At 35.2% G+C, this 27,971-nt stretch overlaps 1 protein-coding gene across 1 annotated transcript in view; it reads right to left on the bottom strand.

Annotated features, from left to right (window-relative positions):
- Positions 1 to 27,971, bottom strand: part of EPHA3 (EPH receptor A3) — a 352,910-nt gene that overhangs the window by 13,166 nt on the left and 311,773 nt on the right. Inside the window, exons 13-15 of the mRNA XM_047099501.1 lie at positions 26,789 to 26,998; positions 11,011 to 11,160; positions 9,303 to 9,496 (exon numbers count right to left, since the gene is read on the bottom strand). Coding sequence (XP_046955457.1) covers positions 9,303 to 9,496; positions 11,011 to 11,160; positions 26,789 to 26,998 — 554 coding nt within the window. The remainder of the gene's footprint in view (positions 1 to 9,302; positions 9,497 to 11,010; positions 11,161 to 26,788; positions 26,999 to 27,971) is intronic.

Below are 27,971 nucleotides of genomic sequence, written 5' to 3' on the forward strand. Positions count from 1 at the left end.
TTTTGTGGGGCGCCTGGGTGGCGCAGTCGGTTAAGCGTCCGACTTCGGCTCAGGTCACGATCTCGCGGTCCGTGAGTTCGAGCCCCGCGTCAGGCTCTGGGCTGATGGCTCAGAGCCTGGAGCCTGTTTCCGATTCTGTGTCTCCCTCTCTCTCTGCCCCTCCCCCGTTCATGCTCTGTCTCTCTCTGTCCCAAAAATAAATAAACGTTGAAAAAAAATTAAAAAAAAATGAATTTTGTATATTTCTCCTATCTGTATAACTAAATTACATGTTAGGAAGTAAGAGAAAATTTATCACTGTAAGACCATTTTCAATTTATTTTTTTAGAACTGTTTTCTATCAAGAACTTTTAAAAAAATTATTTAAATCCAAGTTAGTTAACATATAGTATAATAATGGTTTCAGGAGTAGAATTTAGCGATTCATCACTTACAAGTAACACCTAGATCTTATCCCAACAAGTATCCTTCTTAATGCCCATCACCCATTTAGCCTGTTCCCCCACCCAACACCCTTCCAGCAACCCTTGGTTTGTTCTCTGTATTTAAGATTCTCTTATAGTTCGCATCCCTCTTTGTTTTTATCTTATTTTTCCTTCCATTCCCCTATGCTCATCTGTTTTGTTTCTTAAATTCCACATGTGAGTGAAATCATATGATATTTTTCTGACTTATTTTGCTTAGCATTATACATCCTAGTTCCATCCACATTGTTGCAAATGGGAAGATTTCATTCTTTTTTATTGCTGAGTAATATTCCATTGTATATATATACCACATCTCCTTTATCTATTTGTCACTCAGTGGACATTTGGGCTCTTTCCATAATTTGGCTATTGTTGATAGCACTGCTATAAACATTGGGGTGCATGTGCCACTTCAAATCAGGATTTTTGTATCCTTTGGATAAATACCTAGTAGCACAATTGCTGGATCATAGGGTATCTCCATTTTAAACTTTTTGAGGAACCTCCATACTGTTTTCCAGAGTGGCTGCACCAGTTTTCATTCCCACCAGCAGTGCAAAAGGGTTCCTCTTGCTCTGCATCCTCGCCCACATCTGTCGTTGCCTGAGTTGTTGATTTTAGCCATTCTGACAGGTGTGAGGTGGTATCTCATTGTGGTTTTGATTTGTATTTCTCTGATGATGAGTCATGGTGAGCACCTTTTTATCTGTCTGTTAGCCATCTGGATGTCTTCTTTAGAAAAGTGTCTGTTCATGTCTTCTGCCCATTTCTTCACTGGATTATTTGTTTTTGGGTGTTGAGTTTGATGAGTTCTTTATAGATTTTGAATAGTAACCCCTTATTTAATATGCCATTTGCAAATATCTTCTTTCATTCCATCCGTTGTATTTTGGTTTTGTTGATTGTTTCCTTTGGTGTACAGAAGCTTTTTATCTTGATGAAGTCCCAATAGTTCATTTTTGCTGTTGTTTTCCTTGCCTCCATAGACATGTCTAGTAAGAAGTTGCTGTGGGTCAGGTCAAAGAGATTGTTGCCTGTTTTCTCCTCTAGGCTTTTGATGGTTTTCTATCTTACATTTAGGTTTTTCATTCATTTTGAGTGCATTTTTGTGGATGGTTATAAGAAAGTGGTCCATGTTCATTCTTCTGCATGTCGCTGTCCAGTTTTCCCAACACCATTTGCTGCCTTTATTCCATTGGATATTCTTTCCTGCTTTGTCGAAGATGAGTTGGTCATATGTTTAAGGGCCCATTTCTGGGTTCTCTATTCTGTTCCATTGATCTGAGTGTCTTTTTTGTGCCAGTACCATACTGTCTTGATGATTACAGCTTTCTAATACAGCTTGTCAAAAACTTCTTTAAGAAAGATTTCTTCAGTTCTTAAAATGGGAGGGAGTTTTATTTTTACTATTTTCTACATGTGCATTACATTTATATTTTTTCTAAATTTCTCAAAAACACTGTCTTCACCCTGCTTATTCATTATTTAATTATAACTAAACCTCTTAAAATTTTGTATCTCATTTGTCACTCTAAAATAATCAAAATATTCCTCTAAAAAGAAACCAATGTTATGCTCACTGCTTAACTGAATGGCTTTTTTTCTTCAGTTGTATTTTTGTTTGCTCACTCTTCAGCAGCTCTTGATAACACACTTCATTCTATCCACTTTTGGAAAATTCCTTGAGCTGTGGATTCCGTAATGGTCTAAGTCACATTTGTAATTCTATTCCTTGTTTCTACTAACCATTTCATATTCTTCTGCTCTGTGATTGGTACTGTTCCCTACAGCATAAAGAGACCATTTTCTTTCTCTCTGGGTAGAAGTTTATGCAGTGACTTACTGTTTTGAGATAGTTTTGAATGTTTCATACTGTTTTTCTTTTAGGATTTCCATCCAATGGCATTAATTGGCTCCACAATCCCCTCATAAGGTGCCTGAAATCCCCATGAGCTACCATTGCATCCTATTACATAGGATGGAAGCATATACCCATTTCAATTATCTTCTTGGTTCTTGCACACATTTTAGTTAGTGACTTCTGGACTACATGACTGAGGCATTTTAGAAGTTTCAGAAAGATTCCTAGATAATAGGGCACCCCAGAGGCAGCAAGGAGAAGCTCAAAAGTTCAATCTGGAAGATTGGGAGGAGGGATGACTCATTGGCGACCTGTATGAACCAACACTCTTGGAGTGTTCAGAGATTAAAATCTCTATTTGGAGGTCTTGATAATCCAAGGGCACCTGGGTGGCTCAGTTGGTTAAGTGTCTGGCTCTTGATTTTGGCTCAGGTCCTGATCTCACGGTGTGTCAGTTCGAGTCCTGCAACCGGCTCTGTATTGATGGTGCAGAGACTGCTTGGGGTTCTTTCTCTCCACCCATCCTCTCCTCCTTGTGTTCTCTTTCTCTCTCTCTTAAAATAAATAAACTTAAAAAAATATAAAAAAATCTCTTCAAAACCCATGAGATATGAGAACTTTAACTAGAAATTAAAATTTTAGGAAAAAATAGGTGTATTTATGGTAAAACCCAGCATTCCTAGATTGAGATTTGTACTATTAAGCAAGTTTCTATGAGTTTTTTTTTCTTTATAGAGAGAAGGTTCTAAATTGATTATCCAGTTTTAATGGCTCCCCAGTTCAAGATGTAAACTTCTAGTTTCTTGTAGGACTTGGTCTCATTGTTCCAAAATGCTCATCTGCCTTGCAGACCTGTTCTTCCTAATGCCCTTCCTACGCTGTCAGCGAAAGCACTGTTCTTATCATCCTCCATGTTCAAAACCTGGAAGTACTCTCCGATACTTTCCCTGTCACTCTGCACATCTCATTGGCCACCATGTCCTATAATACTTCAGGAAATTTTTTTGAATTCACATCTTTTCTTTTTATTTCCTCTGCTCTACTCTAGAGGAAGTCCTTTCTTAGACTACTGAAATCAATCACCTTCAAAATCCTTATTACGAACCTCTTCACCTCCAGTTCTTAGGTATAGCTGCCAGAGAATTATTCCATAGGCACAGAACTACATATCCTTTAAGTATCTTCAATGGCTCCTCTTTTCCTCAAAGACAAAAGTCTAGATTTTTTTTTTTTTTTTTTTTTAGAGACAGACATACAGACAGACAATTTCAAGCGGGCTCCACGCTCAGTGTGGAGCCTGATTAGAGTTTGATCTCACGGACCATGAGATCATGACCTGAGCTGAAATCAAGTCACCCGGCTGAGCCACTGAGGCGCCCCCAAAGCCCAGATTTCTAATGACATTAAATCTTCCATTATATGATGAAATAATCGATCAGGCTCTTTCTTCATACTATATTCCAGCAGAATTGTATTACGCAATAAAATTTGGAAGGATCCTAAGTTTTTGTGTGTCTTTCTTTTTTGCACAGTGTTCCCCTAGTATTAACGCTGTTATGTGCTCACAGAAATTTCATCCACCATTCAGAAGGTACTTCTTCTCTGCAACTGATCACCACAGGGCATAGTACAATGCTTTGCACAAAGTAACTGCTAAATAAACATCTGTGGTTTCATAGTAATGTACTGTCTAAACTTCAAATTCATATATGTCTCCTCCAATTATACTACTTTTAGGAAAAGAAATCAATTACTAGAAGACAAACATGGCATAAAATTTAATATAACTTCCCTTCCTTCCTTACCACCATTTCCAACATCCAAGTAAGTTTTTAGTAGGCACGCCTTGTCCATGGGCTCATATACCTTTCCACTTCCAGCAGTGATAGTCACCAAGAAACTCTTAGACTCTCTGGGAATGATTCTGTTATGAATCATCAACTCTACTGAAGGCTCAGAAGTGAAATGATGCATTATAGAAGGATTTCTGTAATAATATATGAAATAAAGTTTGCCACAAAACTAACTCGACTCAGGATGACTCTGGAAAACATCATGTCTATAGGAATGATAGAATAATGTTATTTTTCCATAGGACTTTCTAGGCATAACTCTGTACATTGATCTAGAGAAGTCATTCAGAAACCTGAAGTCTTGGTGTCATTCACAAACTCAGATTGTGATGGGCTCCTAGTGTGTTTGGAGAAGGATGTTTTTGAAGTTGAGGTGGCAGAAAGACATGAAATTTTGCTGAGAAGAAAATTTTAAGCTTTTAGTATTATGACTAACATCTGCAGAAACCTACACAATGAATAGAAAAAAAACCCTAGAATATTCCCTAAAAATCGTGTATCTATTGAAATGGACATTTATTATTTTAGAAAATGTATACTCATGTACTTAATGGATATTATTGAATTCCCAGTACCAACCCGCTACTGGTAATACAAGAGAAGCATGGCATCGAATCTCACAGGGCTTAGGATTATCGGAGAAATAGAGACTTAAAAAGAGAAAACACACAACTGAGTTAAAACTGTGATGGCACTCTGTATAAAAAATAATGGTGTGGGCCTTTACAGGATGTTGCCAGAGAATGCCTCAATCAATACAAGTTACAGAAGAGGGAGGAAGGGACGAAACTGAGAATCTAACATAAGGAGAACAGCATGTGCTACTGTCTTCATACCTGAAATGCCTTGGCCTTCTGAAGGAACTTGACGCTGGCCACTGAGGCTAGAGTGTTGTTTAAGTGGAAGTGGCACAGAGATTGGAAGCTTGCAATGCCCCTCTCTTCACACTTTTCGCCCTCCCTCCACAAAGCAGCCATGTAAATCAAATCACGCTGCTTCTCTGCTTTAAATGCCTTAATGGATTCCTCATGTTTTTCAAAAAAATTCCAAAGTCCTCACATGGCCTGGGTAGCCTCAAGTGCTCTGGCTTCTGTTTGCTTTCTCAGACTCATGACAGACTCTTCCTTCCCCTACTGCTCTTCAGTTATGTTGTCCTTCTGCCACTTTCTAGAACCCTCCAAACTCATTTGCAGTTGCTTTTTCCTATGCCAAGAATACTTTTTTTTAGGAGTGTGTGTGTGTGTGTGTGTGTGTGTGTGTGTGTGCGCGCGCGCGCGGAGGGGGGTAGGGCTCTTTAGACAGCCGGCTCTTTTTCTTTCTTTAGGTCTTAGCTCAAATGTCTCTCCACAGAGGGTTCTTGCCCAATCACCCTTTTACTATCTATCACAACTATCTATTTATTTCCTTCCTATAATCTGTGCTTGTCTGTTGTCTATTGTACATCCTCTGTAATTTAAGCTCTGCAAAGGTAGGGACCATTTTTGCCTTCTCCACCATTCTCCAGAGTCTACACATGTCTAGCACATAGTATACTAGCATACAATAAACAGTTGTTGAAATATGAAGAAAGTAACCTTTGAATAAAAGAAATGACATCGGAAAAGCAGGGCTATTTAAGTTGTCAACAAGAGTCTAGATTTTTTTCCAGTTCAAAATTGGTCATAAAAAGGTGACTAAAATTAAATCACATATTTTTGTAAGTTTATTGATTAATTTTGAGAGAGAGAGAGAGAGAGACAGCACGAGCAGGAGAGAGATAGAGAGAGACAGGAGACACAGAATTCCAAGCAGACTCCGCAGTGTCAGTGCAGAGCCCAATGCGGGGCTCGAACTCACAAACCATGAGATCATGACCTGAGCCAAAAGCAAGAGTCACTTACTGAGCCACGTAGGCACCCCAAATTCCATGTATTTTGATAAGAAAATTCAGAAGGCTATGTGCAAAGATGAATGAAAGATGAATGAATGAAAGAATGAAAGTAAGAATGAATGAAAGAATGAAAGCAGGGCGACAAGTCAGGAGACCACTGCAGTGTCTCAGCCAGAGGCTGAGTGTCTCAGTCATAGCAGACGGGGTTTGCAGTGGAAAGGGAGAGGGACGGATCATGCTGATCCAGTGACCTTCTAGATCAAAGTGTGGAGGGCAAGAAAGAGGTGCGAAGAATTAGTCTAATCCTGACTGGGCAAATGAATAGGTGCTGGTATATTAAACTAAATTAGGAAAGTGGTGGAAGGATGAGGCTACCAGGAGAAAATAAAAACATGAAATTTCAGAATATTAAGTTTGAGATGACTGTGAAACTTATTTGAGAAGTTTGGCCATGAAGGCTTGCAGACAAGTAAGGAAGGAGTTGGCAGAGATGTGAGGCCGGCAGAGGTAATGTTGGTAAACAGCATTTCCTAAGTTGCCTTTATGACAACAATCACCTGAAGTTTTTATCAAGCATCCAAATTCCATTCTCCTTTCCTAGACATTCTGGATCAGTAGTTGGGCGAGACCTGGATAGCTGAATGTTTAATTAGCTCCTCCCAGTGATTCTTCTTGCCAGGGAAATTTGAGAAACAATGTAATAGAACATATTTCTATAACAATGGTTCTGCCAACAAAAGGACCTGGGTATGCAAGGGAGAAGGAGAGGGAGAAAGAGGGGAGAGCAAGGGACAGAAAGGAAGGATTTGCCTGTGACAAATAGAGGGACATTTCCTCTCTTCCTCTCTTGTAATTAGAGAAAGAGAGGGGGAGAAAAAGATAAGACACATGGGTGCGGGCACCAGTAATTTTTTGTTTTGCTGCTGGAATTTCCCATTTGATGGCTTGCATTTTCTTGACGAAGTATGTGGCAATGGCATCACCGAAAAATTATAGGGGGAAGGGAATGAGTTTAATCAGTTATGATAAAGGATGAAATAATCATTGTCAAAGTGGGAAAGCAAGTTTTCTGAAGGAAAAATAAATATTTTCTTGACATTGTTGCATGGCAACTTGTTTGTTACTAATAAATTTACGATGATGCAATCCACCCACTTGTGTGTTTTAATGCCAATAAGTAAACCTATAAACATAATTTCTAAGACTTTTATATTTAAGTGAATCAAGATGTATGACACTTACTAGAAAAATATTTTCACGAAAATTACATGTTTTCCGACAAAATACACAGAATTTATTCAAGTATTAAAGAATATATATTAGGAGAGGGGCGCCTGAGTGGCTAAGTTAGTTAAGCAAAGCCTGATTGGGATTCTCTCTCCTTCTTTCTCTCTGCCCCTCCCCTGCTCATGCTTGCTCTCTCTTTCTCAAAATACATAAACATTTCAAAAAGAATATATATTAGGAGAAATAATATTAAATTTCAATAAGAATGGGAAAATGAACTTAAGAAGTATGCTAAAATTTGGATACCCTGGCATACTACAATATGATATTAACACCATTTTTCCATGCAGAAGTGGAGTTAAATATCCCTTGATCCTATTAGATGGGTCGGTTTTTATATTGATAATACCATCCTATGGAAATGGTTTGAATGTTTTCTTTATGATATGGAAATAATTGAAAAATGTGGAGTTTTTTTTTTTCCTCTAGGATTGATATTGAGTAAGGATAAAAAGAAATGGCTTCGGGGTACAAAACAAGGACCCTATAGCTCAGGGAAGGATGAGTTTGTTATACTGTTGGTTGTCAAACTATCAGTTGGATATCCAAAAGAGTCTGTACAGTTTCTCTCTGTGAAGATTGGGATAGAGATTCATTCTTACAGGATAAATTATGAGTAGTTTTTCCTACAAGAATATGTCATCAAGTTCAATCTAGTGACCCCTAAATGCTATTTTCAACAAATAATCTATAAATTTTAGATACTGATATTAAGACTTTGGTTCAGATTCCCCTTATTCATTTTATCCAAATATAGTGCAAAAGCTGGATCATGTATGTTCAAAAGAATGGTTCTTTTTAATGTCAAAAAAATCATATACGCGATTATAAAGTGCAACAGCAAATGCTCTATCAGTTTGAAAGTCATAATTCTTGGTGATTATCAATAAAGACAGCAAAAAAGAAAGAAATTCTTACCAGTAAGGCAGTATTGTATATCTTTTACACATGAGTCACAGTAAATCATCACTATGTAGCATTTATACATGTCACTTAATACTGTGGATTTCTAGGCACACGAAGTGTAGTTCTTTTACTAAAACCATATAACCGTCCTATAAGAGCACATATCATTAGAATGTAAAAGAATTGTTCTTCTCTTATATGTACAATGAGAATATAAATCATTAAACATGACAGTTAGCTTTGCCTTTAGTTTCACTAGGAAGTACTAAATATATTAACACTTCTTTGTTCTCGTGGCCCCTGGCAAAATTCATCTCTTCTTCCCTATTTCTTTAATTGCACTTTTTAAGATACATTTTCACTTCCATTTCCCAACATCATGAGGAGAACTGAGTGATTCTTAACTAGGCGGGAGATGCATAAAACCTAATGGATGTCATGCATTCTGGGTTGCATTATGGCTATCATGTACTGACATTTGTGTTGCAGTCTGGGGACACCAACACTTTCGTTCTCAGTTTTCTTCTCTACGATGTCTAACAAAGCTGTTGGCACATGATATGGGTTAAATAAACTTTGTTTAATTACACGGTGGGGGAAACTGCATTCTGCTAGCCGGTGCAATATTTTAGAAGCATTTTTATTTTTGAAGCTTTATTTTAAATGAGGAATGAATCAGGACTTCACTAGGATTTACCACCACTCAAGACTTCATTTTTTTTCCTTTAAAAGAATTTTGTTTAAACAGTAGAGAGTGAAAAGGAGCTATGTGTCTGGGGTTCCTATTTTCCAAAGACTTAAACATAAGCCTGAATGTACACTAATTCCTAGTCAAGATGGACGTTAGAAATATCTCTGAATCTTATCATCATGGATAATTCCTCTTGGAAGATTTTTTTTAAAAGAAAGAAAAAAAAAGACACTTTTCTCCATTACTCGGGAATACAAGTTTCAAAGAATGCAATGAGGGAGGTGGGAGGGAAAAAAACATTAATACACTGGAGATAGAAAATACATCAATTTCAGAGTGAGTGCAGAATGTAAAATCTAAGTGTCACCTTGCTGCTGCACTGGTGATGATCTTCAGGCTGCCCGGGTTCCGGATAAGCTTGTCCAGAATGCTGACAATCTGCTCAAACTTGGGTCTGTTGTTTCTGTCTTTCTGCCAGCAGTCCAGCATCAGCTGGTACAATGCAGCTGGGCAGTCCATGGGGGGCGGCAGCCGATAGCCTTCATCCACAGCTTTGATCACCTGTGTGAGAAGCAGTTTCCAGGGACTTAAGAGCTGAGACTCCTTTCATTTTCCATGGGCAGGGCACACCAAGATGAATATTTTAAAGTTAAGTGAGAAAGTTCTCATTTTAAGTTGCTGGAAAGGATAACAGCTTATCAAATAAGTAAGAGATTATTCATAACTGGAAATGTTATACACAGGAAGATCGACAGAGAAAGTGAATTTAGGAAAGAAGCATTTGTAAAGATACTTTGCAGAATAAAATCAAAAGAAACATTCTATGATATAGGAAACTCAGAGTTACAAAGAAACTATTACTTGGTAATACAGATGTATGTGGAATATTGTTCATATATGAATGAGTGCAGAGAAAGTCTACAGATTTCAGTTGGACTTAATTCAAATGGTACCTTTCAAGTCATAGTAAATTCCTTAGGTAAAATCCTATGTGCTGAACCATGAAGTAACTATTAATTCATTTGTACTTTCAAATCACCCAAAACAGTGATTTTTCAAACTTACTGTGTATCAGAATAATCTGGAGAACTTATTAATACAAAGATGGCTCTCCTCTGATTCGTCAGTCTCGAGGAAGGCCTGAGAATTTGCATTACTGCAAGTTCCCAGGCCACGCTAGAGGTGGTAGTCCAGAGACCTCACTTTGAGATCCTCTAATATAGAGAAGATTGGGAAAATAGAGATGTGGAAGAGTCCGATTTTCCCAGCACTGTCACAGAAAACAGCTTGACTAGAGAAGTACAGAAAGGTTTTTATATACAAATATAGTAAAAGCAGTTTTGTATGTAGTGAGTAGGAAATGACTAAAAGCATCTCAGCTTTCCATCTTAGGAATCTTTAAGATCCAGCTCATAGTCTCCGGCTAAGCATAAAGAAAACTCTCTGAGTCTGATCCCATGTCAATAGCATCCTTTTACGAAGCATTTGCAAAGCATCACTTACAAAAACACAAATCCTTTTGAAAAATCACATCACAGTTACCACAGAAAGTTAAAGATCATTTTTCCATCCAGACACTTCAGGGTGTGTAACTAAATTCATGTGCAAGTTTAATACATGAAGAGAAACAACATACTGCAGATTGGCTGTTTTGTCTGACTTTGGGAAATACTATGTTTAAGGAAACAAAATGTTGGCACAGACCATTAATTAAACCTACGAAGGGTGGCAGTAATGTGGCTTATTAATATTACATAGAAGCACTTTTGTAGCAAAAATACTTCAAACAGTCCCCTATACGTATTGGTTATCTTTGCGGTCACTTATTTCCTTACATTCTTGCGACAAATGTCTTCATTTTCTCTCATTTCTAAACCCCTGCTTAAGGGAAACATGTAAAGTTGTAAAAGCAACTCAATTAATATCCTTGCAAGACCTGGAAACTATTTCATTTCTTCTAAGTATTCTGTTTCAATGTCACAAACTGGGAGCCACCTGGTTTCATTATGCTCCACTTCCTTGCACAGCTTGATCTCTTAATCTGAACCCATAATTCATTGACTACAAATACTTACATCCTGATTGGACATCTCCCAGTATGGTCTCTCTCCATAGGACATCACCTCCCAGAGAACAATCCCGTAACTCCACACATCGCTGGCTGACGTGAACTTGCGGTAAGCTATAGCTTCTGGTGATGTCCATCGGATCGGGATCTTGCCTCCCTTTTAATATAAAATCATGTACATGCACGATCAATGCATAAACTAGCTAACATATAATATAAAACCTGACTGCAGTTGAGTGCTTCTCTTCTGAAGTGGAATATGGGTTTCTGCTGAGATATCTTGATATTCTATTTAAAAAAATTTTTTTAATGTTTATTTATTTTGGGGAAAGAGAGACAGAGCATGAGCAGAGGAGGGGTAGAGAGAGAGAGGGAGACACAGAATCTGAAACAGGCTCCAGGTTCTGAGCTGTCAGCACAGAACCGGATGCGGGGTCGAACTCGGGAACAGCAAGATCACGACCTAGGCCAAAGTCTGACATTCAACCAAGTGAGCCGCCCAGCTGCCCCTTGATATTCTATTTTAATATTAAGCAGAAATGAGTGGCATACCATGTACTGAGGTGTTTACTTCCAATCATCAAGGAAAGGCAAACATTTAAAAACTGCTCAACTACTGCTGGTTTATATCAACTATGGCACATTAATTACTCATGTGCAACACAGTGACCCAAAGTAGATGTGCTAAAGACTATCTTAGAATTGAATGAGGTATCCTGAGTCAACCTTTATTGATTTAGCATAGATTTATGCTTGACCAAGCAATCTTAGTTCAGAATACAAGTTAATACTTGTAAAGAACTTATACCATTCCTCGACACAAAAGTTCTCATTGACATTTGTTTACTAAATAAATTCAAAATAAAATTATACTTCTAAAAAACTCTCTTCGGTACCCAGTGCTTCACTGCATCATTAATGGCTGAAGTACCTTCCATGTCCTAGGTAGACACCATATGAACCAGATAGATATAATGACTACATTCCCAGAACTTATAGTCTGGAGGAGAATATTGCTTCTCTGAGTTATGGGAGGTATGAAGGTATGACTCCCATGGAATTTGCTCTCAGTTTAATAAATACGTTTAATAAAAATGTGTTGAGTAGCAACCATATGGGAAGTATTATGCTAGTCACTCCGGGTGAGACAAAAATAAATAACACACTAGCCCTTCTGTTGGGAAAATATCAGGCAAATAGGAATGATAATTAGTTGTTTTGAATAACGAAATGCAGAAAGAAATAAGTATCTAGTACTTTGTTTTCCAACTTTACTATGTATATGAATCATCTGGAGCTTGTGCCCATGGAAATTCTGATTCAGTAGTTGCAGAGTGTAGCCATGGTCTGCGTGTCTAAAAAGCTCCAGGTGATGCTGACCACGCCGGTCATGGACCTCGCAGTGAGTTAGGAACAGTAGCAGAGACAGCTGTGATGCAGAACAAGGGCCTGAGATGCTCACTAGAGAGACCGAGGAGGTCACATATGGATTGAGCCTTACAGGATGTACAAGTTTTTCATACAAGTAGTAGCTTTGTCCTATATGTTGCATACATAAAATTCTTGTACCCAAACTATAATTTAAAATCCTTTGCCTATGAAAAGCTAAATAGATCATAAAGCTGAAGATAATGAGCATGAGCCCCATGAGCCTGTACTCACTGCAGAGAGCAATGGTCTTGCTTAGACATTATCTTGGCAAATGTGCCGGGTAGGCATTCAACAAGTGCTCACTGACTTGAATTGAATTACCTTTCTCCTAAATATGTGCTATTCTGTTTTTTCTTGGGAAGCTTTTTTCCCTGTCTGACTTCTGCACCTAGTAAACTTAGTTGAACATCCTGGTCAAATGTAAACTCATTGGTGGAACATTTGGAAATGTTCCAGGCCAAGTTGGTCACTCCATGTTCTGTGATCCTTCTACCTTTTAATTATCTCGTGTAGACTGGGATGTTCAGAGGAGTTATAGGCTTGCTTCCTTTATCTCTGCATTCCCGTAGTTTAAAACAGGAGTCCGACTTTCAAGCTCTCCTGTTTACAACCTTGTTTCCTGGAGGTGTGTGTGTATTTGTTGAGAGAGAGGACTATGTTATGGGCTTAGAGTGATAGATTTTACTGAAGATATTTAATGATTTTGAGCATTTACAGCCTATTTTTAGAAAATACATTGAGCCTAGTTTTTCAGAAAATGTACAAATACTAAGAATTAACCTGTGAATAGCATAATAATAGCTTTAAAAAATCATACTATTTATTTATGTCTTCCTTCCAAGCATGCTATTTAACAATGCTGTTATTTCCATAATAATAGTAAATATAAGAATTACTGAACAAGTTTTTACAGTATCTACAAAATTATGAAAATATCTCCCAGGGTATTGCATGGATTAAAAATTTTAGAGTCTGAAGAATGCTTTAAAGATTTTCATTTGGCTCCATAGATAATATGCATCTTCTACCAACTGTTTCAATATTAGTATTGCAGGTACTCTACCAGCCTAAAACCTAAATTTATCACTGATAACTTAATAACCATTATTGTTTCTTAATATGAATATTACACTATTCCTTTGTAGGATGAGTAAATACAATTTTTAAACATAAAAATTAATGCATGGTTGAGACTCATACGCTGACTGAAAGTAAATGACCTATTTAACTGCGAGGTGAGTATGTCTATTTATGAGTTTACTCCAAAGACATCTTAGCAAAACAAAATTAAAAAATCAAAAATAAAATGGCCATGCATGTCTAAAATTTAGAGCACTGGGAGAAAAGAAAATTTCAAGTGTTAGATCGACAGCAAATGAGAATTACATTTTAACAGGAATAAAAGTCATACCATTCATTGCATTCTGTTTGTGATATCTCAAAGTTCAACATTCTAGGCCTTGTGGCAGATGGCTAGTCTGTTGCATATTGCATATTGCATATTTTTTTTTCACAAATGGCAATGTGTTCTACATTGCCCCATGCAACTTGCAGTCCAGTATGGATAGGAGAGATTATCAAGTACTTGAGAGGGATATTTGATCTTCGTTCCCATTTTTTACACATTCTTTACACATGTTAGGTAATTTCACAACAAGCTCTCTCTACAGTAGCACTACTGATACTTCAGACCAAATTATTTGTTGTGGGGTCTGTCTTGTGCATTGAAAAATGTTTAGTAGCATCCCTGGCCTTTACCCACTAGATAACATTAGCATCCCTCCAATTGTGACAGCCAAAAATGCCTCAAGACAATGCCAAATATCCCCTAGGAGGAAAATTATCCTCACTTGAAAACTACTGGTTTAGATGGTATGTGACAAGCTTTAATTAGCAAGGGAAAATCATTCAGATGAGGTCCAGGATTTATCTGGGATTTTATATAGACTAAATGAAATTATCTTTTTCTTTTTTTAACACCATTCCTGTACTTTCCATGGATATTTTTATTTATGTTCTTGTCAAGTAAGGGTCAAGTTCAACAGAGCTAATCTTCTTATACTTGGGTTTTGGTAAATATAACAGTATCTCTTTGAGATATTTCCCTCTGTTTTTAATTATTTTTATGTTTTTAATATTTTTGTTATTTTATTTTCTCCTTTCTTTTTACCTTTCTTCCATTCTTTTATTCAAAAATAGGATAACTTCCTATTGATAGTGAAACTTTTCTTTATTAAATGGAGGTATATATGACCAAAGAGTTTAGTAAAAAATAAGTTTTTACTTCAAGAGCAAACACTATCTGTGGCTACAAAAGCATAAATGTCATTGCATAGACACTGGATGCCAGTCCTTGAGGGCCCAATTCGGTTCTGAAACATGGATGAAAGAAGAACCCATACATTTTAATACAGTCTAACTTCCCGATAAGGCTGTCTGCCTTCAAGTTAAATATCTGTAGATCTGAGACTATCAAAATAAAATAAAATGGATCTATAAGAATTGACTAAATTTTTTACAAGTCGCCCATTGTAGAGTTTATTCATACTTTTTCTCTTGACTGATCACAAAAGTTCCTCTCCACACCCACCTACTCCCCACCTCAACAAATTCAAGCTCATATTGTTTGACATTTTTTTTTCTTTTTCAGGTCCAGAAATTGCTTTCTCCATTACATATGTTGGGGTGTATTTTGAAATTTTAGATGCATTTCGAATAACTGCCAAACACATCCTGCAGTGGGCTATCCAAAAATATGGATTCAGTGAGACAAAAAGTCCTCTTTGCCATACTTCTTTCCTGCCACAGTAAAACTATTCCAGTACAACTGTCCTTAATGAGCTAAAACTGTGAAATCAGTTGACAATTTCAAGTTTGGTTGGTAAAATGCTACTGGGCATTCAGAGTACTGTAAAGCACAGCTTGTTACCATAAAGATAATTTATGACGATGTGTTCTTTTACAATATATAAATACGTTGTAAAATGACCACATTTACTTAAGGTGCTCTCTATGTCTACATGTAAGCTTCCCAGATTTTTATGTATTTGAGAAAGGCCTGCAATTGCCTGGGGCAAGCTCAGAATCACAGTGTGTGGAGTGTGTCTAAAGCCTCAATTGCAGAGGGAACTCTATAAAAGAATTAGAAGTTAATGCTTGTTTCCCATATTTAGAAGCCCACACCTAGGGCCAGTTTCTCCCAGTGTGATGTCTCATCCTGTATAACTCAGTAATTGGGGGTGCAGAGGAATTTATAGTCATTGTTCCATTTGCATTTTTAAGTTGAGCAGAAATCAAGAGTCTTAGTTTCCAGCTTAATTTTAGCATACTGTTTAATTTTAGCCAAGTTTCTTAACTTCTCTGTTCAGCTATCTTGTCATTCATATCTTGTCATAGGATCGTGGGGGATATCTCTAACAGCTGTGCTGACCTATGAACAACTTTCTTAGGTCTACTCCTTCAACTTTCAAATATCTGTCTTAAACCTACATGTGTATCAAGGATGCTGACATTTTCAATGTTAATTATTTTGGACTCTTAAAGATGATCCTAAGCTTTGGCTACTACATACCTATTGGGTGTCATATCTGGATTGAATTCTATAGAATTCTTACAGAAAATTTAAAAGAGAAGAATAAAATGGTGCAAGTGAAGACACTAGGAATTTTCTGGAAAGAGGAATTACATAATTGCTACACTCAAATCCAGGATTAGTTGAAGGAGTCCAAAACCTTGTTCACTTTGTCCAGAAATAGCAGTTAGAGTAAACCTATTCTCAAAAGATCCTGCAATTCAGTTCTCTAAGCTTAATGAATTTAGACAGTTCAAATGAGACATTTGGCTAAGAGCCTGAATTTTTCAGGCGCTCAACTAAAGTCAGCTCTTTCACTATGGGTTAGGGGGCTTCAAGTCTTGATTTCTAAGAAAAGGAGTATAATTGCTGAACTCTCTGGACATTAAGGCATAATATCTCATATCTGCCCCAATTTTTCTTTAATTATATACACAAATCTCTCCCTGCTGATTTAGTAAATGCTTTGCGGATCCACAGTTCACATTGCCTGCTGGTGAGCTCTGTCAGGTCATACTTAGAGTGACAAAGGACTTTGGAGAGTTTATCTTAGTAAACCCTAAGTAATTGAGTGTTTAACCTGGAGGCAAATATTGGCTTCTCAGGTTAAAAGTGGAACCATAGAGATAAATCATTTGACTCTAGGATTTAGCATCTATGTATTGTCTGGGCCTAAACTTCACTCACTGTAGACAACACTAGACAACAAGGTGAAGGGCAAGCCGGGAAGACTCCCAGGGGAAGCATCTGTTCTAATCCCCAGTAGTTCAAATCTAAAAGCCATTGAGAGAATTGTTTCAGCAGATGTTGATTGCCACAAGAGATCAGAGACAGATGATCTCTTAGGTAGCAAAAGCCTATCCCTTGAACTTTTGAAATGTTTCAACATTATGTGAAATGTTTAAGAATTTCTTAAAAAAATAGGAAAATCTTCACCTTGAAGTCTAAGTTACTCTATGGCTACCCAGGTAATGCAATCCAAATAAGTAATTTTTCTGTTATTTTTAAATTAGTTCCTCTGATATATAATGTCTGTCTTCAACAAAAACAATGTCAAAATTTATGGATAAGGTTAAAAATGTTTCAGAGTTCAGTGAGGTTTTAAATGCTAAACTTTGTGGTTTATACATACTCAACCCTAATTTTGTTTAAAGAAATTCATTTAAGAGTGTGTGTTTTTAGCACTCGGAATACAATTTTCCAAAGAGGCAATGCTATAAGTAAATAAGTCAGAAAGATCTATTCAGTGTACAAGAATATTATATAATTGCAATAAAAATAATAGAAATATTAGATTCATTCTAGTAATTAACCAAAAAAGTGCAAAACTTGAGTAAGTTTAATACTGATGATTGAAAAATAAGGAAAGATGAAATGGTAGGTTGAGAACCTCATAATATCCAGAGAACCTCATAATATCCAAAAGACAATTCTGACTAGACATCAAGGCAATGATTCCCTTAAAGGTCTATGTTTAGTAAATACCTGCCTGAAATATAGGGGGATTCCAGAGCAGTGGTCAGCAAATGAAAAAGAAAACCCTGACATATAGAATGATCATTGAAAAGGGGTGATAGGGCAGAAATGAGTTGAATTATTAGTCATTCCAGACATCAAGAAGTAAGACTGACTTAGGACATCAAGACTGCTGTACTTCCTGTCCCCCCACCCCCCCCCCCCAAAAAAAAAGAAGAAAAAAAAAGAAAAAGAAAAGAAAAAAAAAGATTGCTGTATTTTCCAATGCCAAAAGATTCTGGGGCTGGTCAATGGCTTTGGGGAACCTGGGAAAAGCTTCAGGCAATGTGTCATCACATATTTTAAAATGTGGAATATTCACAGTGAACTAGAAATAATTTCAGAAAGTGAGTTTTGCTAAGCTTCCAGGGCTCACCAACATTACAAACTAGACCAGTCACTATTAGCCTGATGTTTAGTCTGAGTTGAATCATTAATCTGACCACTTAATTTGTCTTCTTGCAAAGTGAGCCTGTTGGACTTAGAACAATGATTAAAATTAATTTATTAAATTGAAAACATAGTTAAAACAAAGTAAATCTGGTTAATTAACCTTGATATTTATATTATTTGTTCCTTCACTCTCTCCAATTCACGGCTCTGATGTCATTTACTCAGGGAAACTGTCTTGATCTTTCTTTTTTTGTTGTTGGTTTTTTGTTTTTTTTTTTTTTTTTTCTGTTTGTTTTTTTGATCTTTCTAACTAAAATAACACACTTGGCCACTACCCACATTCTCCATGTTACTTCTATGCCTTGCTGTAACTTTACTTGTTTGTTTATTACCTGAATTCCCACACTAGAATGTAAACTCATGAGGTCATAGCTTTGTTTTATTTACTGCTGGGTCCTTTTGCCCTAGAACAGTATCTGGTATATGGTAGGCACTCAAATATGGAATGAATGAATGAATGAATGATGCATTTTAGAGAAAATTGTTAGTGCTAGAGATGGTGTGTAATATATTACATACAACCTTCTCACTACTATGTTCCACTCCAAAATTATAGCTATGATTTTTCTCCACATAAATCTAGATAAATTGTTTTCATGTGTTAAAATATTTGTGGCATCTGACTCTCTGAATTGGGTGACTAGAAAGTACCAGATCTCTCATTAAATTTTGATACAACATTGACAATTGAGATTACTAAATTTTCTAGCCTTTCCTGATTTTTGAATATGTGGCTTTATTTTGTGAAGCTACACGAGGCATGTTCATACTGATTCTCAGAGAGTAGGGAATAAAGTCATGACTGACATTATTTATTTTGGTTCAAAGCTTAAAACACATTATTATATGAAGGCCACTGATTAGATATTTATGTATTTTTTTCATTCTTAGCTGAATGACATATGACATATACTACTTATCAAAAGAATATAATTTTCTTTCTGCATCACACTGGTTTTTGGTATGCATAGTTTTTAGTCCTTGACTACAGAATCAAGGTTCATATTTTCTATTATTTATGTCCTCAGAATGGAGGTATCCTGAACAGGAGTATTTAACTACTTAGCTTTTAACTACTTGCATTAGCCACTTAAAAAAAAATTCTTATCTTACAAATGAAATTAGGTAAAATAAAGCTATCATAGAATACATTGGATATCAAGTAGGCAAAATTACACTGGAAAAAATCAAATAAGTTATTATGTAAAATAAGATTTCTTTCTTTTATTGCTTAACACACAATGCCTGTGACAACTTTTTATTTGGTTTTATCTTCCAAAAATTAAATAGTTGCTAATGGGCTATAGGGCAATGTAGCAAAAGGCAGAAGCTTATTATCCAATATAAAAATCTAACTGCTTAGGACTCAGTATGCATTTTCAGGACAGAAATAAAAAGAAAAAAAATGAAAAATAAAGGTTATAACCAAAACCAAATCATCTAGCTTTCTCAAATTTCTCAAATCTGTTTAGGTAATTATATCCTTAAAATGGAATTGGGGGCTCAAGAATTGGAATTCACTTTATATAATATACCATATAAATTAGATAAAAGCCTATAATTTCTCTAACTTGATCCTGTTAAACAGCAAATTGGGCACCATTATGGCAGAATTTTGGACCCCATCTATTTGAACATATGAATACAGGAATATTCATATACACAGATGCGTGCATGCACATAAAAAATGGTAACCATTCAAAATGAAATTTCATAAGGAAAAAGACTAGAAAATTATTTAGTGGTAAACAGTTCTCACCCATAATTCCATGGTTCTGTTAAAATGAAATAAAGTAAGCTGGTAATTCAGTGCAAAAAAATATAGGAAATGTGCCATAATTGTGCTTTGAATTCATATGATGGGAAACCAAAGAGAGGGAATTCATTTCTTGTATGTTTTTCTCAACAACGAAAACTCTCTAACAGTATAAATCTGCAGAGCTAAATGCTCCATCCCAAATGAAATACAAGGCCTTTCAAGATGATTTGCAACCCTTGGTATGCAGCTGCTTTTATGCTTTCAAGGCCTTTCTTCAAAACATGCTATAATATAATATAATACAATATGCCAAGGTGTTATATCATTTAATAAATACTAAGACATTTAGTTTTTAGAGTGTTTTTTCCTGACATAGTATCTATAACGTGGTTCTCAAAGTGTCATCCAAGCATTTCTCGGTGCCCCCCAAGAGCTTTTCAAAGGGTCTGCAAGACTGAACTATTTTCATAATAACACTAAAATACTATACCTTTTTCACTCTCAAATCTCATGTGTACGGTGGAATTTTACAAAGGTTACAAAATGCATAATAATGTTGTATGACAGAAATTGTTAATGTTTGGAGTTTTTGCATAACTTAGCAGTGAGAAATGAGGAGAAATAACCATAAGTGAGCATTGAAAAAACTTCTGCTTTCCTACTCAATACCCTTATAAAAAAGAGAAGACATAAAAAAAAAGTGTGTATTATGATCTTATCTGACCCTCTCCTCCCAAGGAATTCTGTTGGGACATAAGGAAGGAAAACTTGTGATAGACTTAAGATAGTATCAGAAGCAGCATGGGAAAATGTCTGATAAATTGTTTCAAGTTTTAAGGCTAAGCATTTCCTCAACTCCTAGGTGGTTCCCTCCAGTTAAAAAAAAAAAATAAATGCATAATTAGTGGACATAAATTCTGTTCCACTCTTCTACTTTGCCTGTGGACCACAAAGATGCTTTTAAAATGAGAGCAGCAGACATCTTATATTCATTCAGTGGCACTGAATCAAATGCCAGTGCAATTACCCTCTACCTAAAGGCAGTAACTTTTAGAAGAGCAATCTGGGAAAAGGCTTCGTGCACTGAGGCACTGAATACTAATTTTTGAATCCAAGCGACACTAGATGAAATGTGTTACGTGTGACTAAAGTAATGTGACTGGCTTTTTAAACCAGATTCACCAGAATGTGTTTGCCCAAAAAGAACGCCTTGACACACTGTTTTCAATGATGAGCTTGTTTTTCTGAAGGAACCATAATCACGGGACGCTTAAATAAAGAAAGTGGATGTCTACGCTGAAAAATACTGTTTTTGGTTAAAAAAAGAACCAGACTTTATTATACAACAAATGTGCTGCTTTTCTTATTTACTAACTCTAAGCTTATTGAGACCAGAGATTTTTATCTCAGGCAAGTATGTTTCCTCAAATACTACATGCTTAAATAATTTGGAATGATGCTATTGTTCACAATCTAATTTTAAAGATAATTTCAAAGGAGGAATTCCCAAAACATTTTGTGTAATAGCAGTGTTCCCACAGTAATACAAATTCCCAAGAATGAGTATGGCAACACTTATTTAATTCTTTCAGTGTTTGTTTAAAAAACAAAATAGTAGTCCTATTACTTTAAACCATACCTCATATTTGGGGGTAAATTATAAAATCATTGTACCAAACAAGGATTATTACAAGAGATTATATTAAAGATTTCTAAATTATTCTAGAAATGTAGATGCAAATTATAGCTTTCTCAGAAGTCAGGACCATCATAGATATTTTGAGTTCTGGGAAAATATAAGGATGAATATTAAATAAATTAAATGAATAATAAATTCTAAACAGCTATTTATTGGTAGTTAATGAACCCATTTAGTTGATTTTTAAGAATCTTCAGAGAATAAAAAATGCAAAGGTCCTTTTGCACTTTTATTTCACAAATGATAACGAAGAATTTTGACACAGTAATACCTTTTTTTTCTACTAGTGTCAAGAAATGATTGTCTGTACCCCTTGGTCCTGACAAAGTAACAATCAGTACAAATGAAGCTCTGAAAGTTAACCCAATATATTCTCTAGACAGCAGATGATCCAGATTTGGATGAATCTTCCAAGTTCCTACAAGAACAATCATTCCTTAGAGTGTCCTAGAAATCATGACTAATACTGAAAACAAGAATGTTCTAGTTTAAAAATGGGATATGGCACTGAGATTAAAACCTGACTGAATGACCAGAAATCTAATATTTCAAATAAAGGCTTTTTAATCAAATATTTTTACTAAAACCGGAAATATTTCTTGTATTGGGTGATTGTTGTAACAACAAGGACAATACCAGCAAGAAGGATACCTTCCACGGAATGTGTTAAAAGCTCATATAGTAGCAGAAGGTTACGAAGGATATCTTTAGTAGCAGTGAGTAGAATAAAAAAAATCCTCAAAATTATAAATATATTATCATATATTGCATATGTTGTCTCCTGAGAACTTATAATCATAATTTATTGTCATAAAAATGATGCTTTGTTGTAGAATGCTGGCTGACTAATTTTTCTTGAAATCAGAGAAGGAACAAAGGAAAACTAAAAAAAGCACTTGATAGTGCTGATGCATATTTACCAATGTTTTGTAATTTTTTCTTTTTTCAGAACTTTGTTTTCAGAGTCACTGTCATAAATTTAATTTAACTAGCTGCTAGATATACAATTTTATTTTATTTCTCTTGCTTTTAACCTAGTAAACTGTATGCCTAAGAACAGCAACATTTTTGTGCAGGACACATTTTAACAAATACTTAGATGTATGAACAGAGTGAATCCGCTAGAGTGTAGTTGAAAATGGGAAATGCTAACAAAAGTGTAGTGGAGAAAGCCATCGGGGGAATTTCAACTCTTATATCAACTCATCGAGGAATATCTCTGGGACACCATGCTTCTGAATTTCTGGTTCTCCCACTGTGGCTTTATCACTTTGTAGATGAAACTCAGTCTGGCAAATCGGGCTCTTTCTCAGAATGTGAGATAGATGCCATGTGACACACTTGGTGGTTGATAATGGAATCATTAAAATTGATGATTTCAGAAACGCATGAGTTTCTTTGTTTTAAAATTAGTAATGATTAGAAACCGGAAGAAAATAACAGAAGTTGACTTTTTAAAAACTGCCCATTTTCTTGGCTGGTGAGAGTACAGGGAAATAGCCTCCTTTATATGTTGCTGCTAGGAGTGAAATTCCATAACAAACTATTTGGAAAACAATTGTGCAATTCATACATGAAAATACACACATATTTGTACACATTTTGACTCAACAATTGTAATTCTGAAATTTTATCCTGAGGAAATAATCATGACCAGACATGAACCATTTATCAGGATTACATCAAAGTATTAACAATAGCAAAACTTTGGAATGCTATTCAATTAATAGTGCATTGGATAAATAAATAATGTACATGATTAAAATGGAGTACAATACATTATTTAATGATATTATAAAAAATTAATCATCTAGAAAAATCCACATTTTATATTTTAAGTTAAAACAGACAGATTACATAACAACATTGAGTGTGTGTATAAAGAAAATACTGGGTTGACAAGCGGAAATCACTTTATATATAAGTGTGTATATATATATATATATATATATATATATATATATATATATAATATGATCCCATTTTTGTAACTATATACATAATTGGTAATTATTTACATATGAAAATGTGTAGAAAATATTTTGAAAGGAAAAAAATAAAATGTTAAAATTGGTTACCTCTGGTAATATCATTAGTGATCATTATATCTTTATTTTCTAAAATTGTCTGTCATGAAAAAAACTCTATAAAGGAATGTCTTTTCAAAGAAATCTGCCAATAAATATATGAAAAAATAATCAGATGCATTTGAATCAAGTTAAATACGAATTAAAACAATTAGGTATAATTTTTTCAAAATTAATTAATACCAAAAATGATAATATATAGTTTTATCAGGATATAGTTAAGTATGCTTTTAAAACAGGCACAAAATTTTGACACAGAAAATCCACTTTTAGGAATATATCCTAGGAAAATTATCAGACTCATACGATTATGAATACAGATGGATCAGTTATACATTTGTATAAAATATTGAAAGGCTAGCCTTTGATAAAGTACAAAATCCATTCATGATAAAAACCCTCTGCAAAGTAGGTCTAGAGAGAACATACCTCAACATAATAAAGGCCATATATGAAAAACCCACAGGGAGCATCACATTCAATGCTGAAAAACTGAGAGCTATTCCCTTAAGGTCAGGAAGAAGACAAGGATATCCACTCTCACCACTTTTACTCAACATAGTACTGGTAGTTCTAGTCACGGCAATTAGACACAATAAAGAAATAAAAGGAATCTAAATAAGGAAGAAGTAAAACTCTCACTATTTGCAGATGACATGATACTATATATCGAAAACCCTAGATTCTTCACAAATAACTACTAGAACTGGCATCTGAATTCAGGAAAGTCACAGGATGCAAAATCAGTAACAGAAATCTGTTGTATTCCTATGCACCAGTAATGAACCAGCAGAAAGAGAAATTAAGAAAACAATCCTCTTTACAATAACAGCAAGACCCATAAAATATGTAGGAAAATAAGCTTAACCAGAGAGGGGAAAGACCTGTCCTCTGAAAACTATAAAACAATGATGAAAGAAATTCAAGATGATGCAAAGAAACGGAAAGACATTCCATGCTCATGGGTTGGAAGAACAAATACTGTTAAAATGTCTGTACTACCCAAAGCAATCTATACATTTAATGCAATCTCTATCAAAATACCAACAACACTTTTCACAGAACTAGAACAAACAATCCTAAAATTTATATGGAACCCGAAAGACCCCGAATGGCCAAAGCAATCTTGAAAAAAACAAAACATTTGGAGGCATCACAAAAATGGTATGGTACTGGTATAGAAATAGACACACAGATCAATGGAATAGAACAGAAAACCCAGAAATAAACCCACAATCATATGGTCAATTAAATTTTGACAAAGGAGTCATGAATGAATATACAATAGGAAATGACAGTCTCTTCAACAAACGGTGCTGGGAAAACTGGGCAGCAACATGCAAAAGAATGAAACTGGACAATTTTGTTTCACCATACACAAAAACAAACTCAAAATGGATTAAAGACCTAAATGTGAGACCTGCAACCATAAAAATCCTTGAAGAGAGCACAGGCAGTAATCTCTCTGACATTGGCATTAGCAACTTTTTCCCCTAGATCTATCTCCTGAGACAAGAGAAATAAAAGCAAAAATGAACTGTTGGGACTTCATCAAAATGAAAAGCATCTTCACAGTGAAGGAAACAATAAAAAAATAAACTAAAAGTCAACGTACTGAATAGGAGAGGATATTTGCAAAGGACATATCCCATAAGGGTTTAGTGTTCAAAATATATAACGAACTTATATAAGTTAACACAAAATAACAAATAATCCAATTAAAATGGGCAGAAGACATGAACAGACATTTCTTCAAAAAACACATCCAGATGGCCAACAGACACATGGAAAGATGCTCAACATCACTCATCACAGGGAAATGCAAATCAAAACTACAATGAGATATCACCCCACACCTGTCAGAATAGCTAAAATCAAAAACACAAGAAACAACAGGTGTTGGCGAGAATGTGGAGAAAAAGGAACACTCATGCACTACTGGTGGGAATGCAAAAACAGTATGGAGTTTCCTCAAAAAATAAAAATAGAACTACCCTATGATCCAGTGATCACATCACTGTGTATAACCCAAAAAATACAAAACACTAATTCAAAGGGATACATGCACCCCTGTATTTATTGCAGCCTTATTTATAATAGTCAAACCATGGAAGCAGCCCAAATATCCATAGATAGATAGGGAATGGATAAAGATGTGGTGTGTGTGTGTGTATATATACATATATATATATGTCTATATATATATATATATATAGATATAGATATATAGATATAGATATATATACACACAATGGAATATATACAATGGTATATATGTGTATATATATATATATATATACACACACACACACATACACACACAATGGAATATTATTTAGCCATAAAATAAATGAAAGCTTGTCATTTGCACCAACAGGGACAGAGTTAGAGAGTATAATGTTAAGTGAAATCAGTCAGAGAAGGATAAATACCATATGATCTCACTCATATGTGAAATTTAAGGAACAAAACAAACAAGCAAAGAAAAAAAAAGAGAGAGAGAGAGAGACAAACCAAGAAACAGACTCTTAACTTAGAGAACAAATTGATGGTTTCCCAGAGAGGAGGTGGGTAGGGGGATGGGGATTAAAGAGTACACTTATCATGATAAAATAGTAATAATAATAATAATAATAATAATAATAAAATAATAATAATAATTAACAAAGAAAGAAAAGATAGATATAATACTAATTTGCTCAATAATTAGGGGTTAATTTTTTAAATGGCAAACCAGGTAATAGAATATATCAAACTTACTGACAATGAAATACATTCAAGAGATATACGGCTAAGAGAAAAAAAGGCTATACAGTGATGTTATAAATAATCCTATACATAATCCTAATCTAATTACATATTCATTCATAGGTATGTATAATAGGTATGTAGAAAAAAATCTGGAAGAATTAACTGACAAAGTTACAAGTGTTCTCTATGGGTGGCAGAATTATGGATGACTTTATTCCTTTTTATTGCTTTGTTTTGAAATTTTTATAGTGTGAGCATGTGTTACTTATATAAACATGAATTTTAAAATGCTTTAAAATTGTATCTAATTGGACAGAGGTATGCCACCTTATAAACAGTGGCCATCTATTTTCTCAGAATAAGTAACAGTATTTTAATGTTAAAGGATACGTTTCCTTTGGGGGAAGATATAATTGACAGCATGGAGAGAGGTGATTTCTATTTATTTGCAAATCAACATAGCACAAGGTGGGAAACAAAGATAAAAAGGAAAAAAGAAAAGAAAAAAAAGGTACTCACTCGTGTTGTATAAGCAGCTTCTGGGTCATCTTCTAGAACACGTGAAAGTCCAAAATCAGAAACCTTACACACCAAATTACTGTTGATCAAAATGTTACGAGCAGCAAGGTCTCGGTGAACATAACCCATATCTGAGAGGTACTTCATGCCAGATGCTATCCCTCGAAGCATCCCCACTAGCTGGATGACCGTAAACTGGGCATCGTGTTTCTGAGAAGTATTTCAAATATACAATTAAGATGTGTTGCTCTTTCTTAAAGATAAATCTTGGTTACAATCTCACACACTGAATTGTAAGAAGACTGATTATATACATTTTAGTTCCAAGCACCCCAGCCTCACAAGCTATGTGAATAAACAGAAATAAGGCTAAAACAAAATAGCATAGTAGCTGCATCACTAAATAGTTCATAACAAGAAGGACCCTAAATATTCTTTGACTTCAGGTTCAAAACCATAGCTTTCATGGTCTTTATGTGACATACAAACTCCTCAGAAATTTTAACCTCAGGAACAACAAAATGAAATGAGTCTTGGGGCTATTTTAGTTTTACATATTTGTTTGATTGAATGTTCATTCTTCCTTCTAGTTTTCCAGATATTTTATTAATTGCTTCAAATAAGGTAGATGTTAAATTTTTAAATCATCATAATTCTTTCAGAATTGGTCAAAGATATTTACTGAGTATTTGTTTTTCTACTCAATCTTCAGTTATAGTTCATAAAATGGAAAACAACAAAACACAAGTCAGAGTCCTGTATTTAGAAAAACTTCCAATTTACTTTGATTAAAATAGAAATACAAGGGGAACTGGGCTTAAGCATCCTACTCTTGATTTCATCTCAGGTCATGATCTCACAGTTGGTGGGGTGGGGCTCTGCACCGACAGCATGGAGCCTCTTCGAGATTCTTTGTCTACCTTTCTCTCTGCCCCTCCCCAGCTCGCCCACTCTCTCTCTCTCTCTCTCTCTCTCTCTCTCAAAAATGAATAAATAAACTTAAAAAAACAGAAATACATGATTTATATGATAGATAGGTAAACAAATACACATACATACATATGTAAATATGTGCATAAATGCATGTATAGATAAATAGCTATAAAATTCCATGTTTAGTTATATATACACAATAACATTTTAAAAGAATATTTATTATAATGGTTTCTATGACCTGATTTGA

The sequence above is a fragment of the Lynx rufus genome, unplaced genomic scaffold (assembly GCF_022079265.1).
Source record: "Lynx rufus isolate CCGP_SWC_20201006 ecotype Redwood Valley unplaced genomic scaffold, mLynRuf1.p SCAF_5, whole genome shotgun sequence".
In the NCBI taxonomy this organism is placed as follows: Eukaryota; Metazoa; Chordata; class Mammalia; order Carnivora; family Felidae; genus Lynx; species Lynx rufus.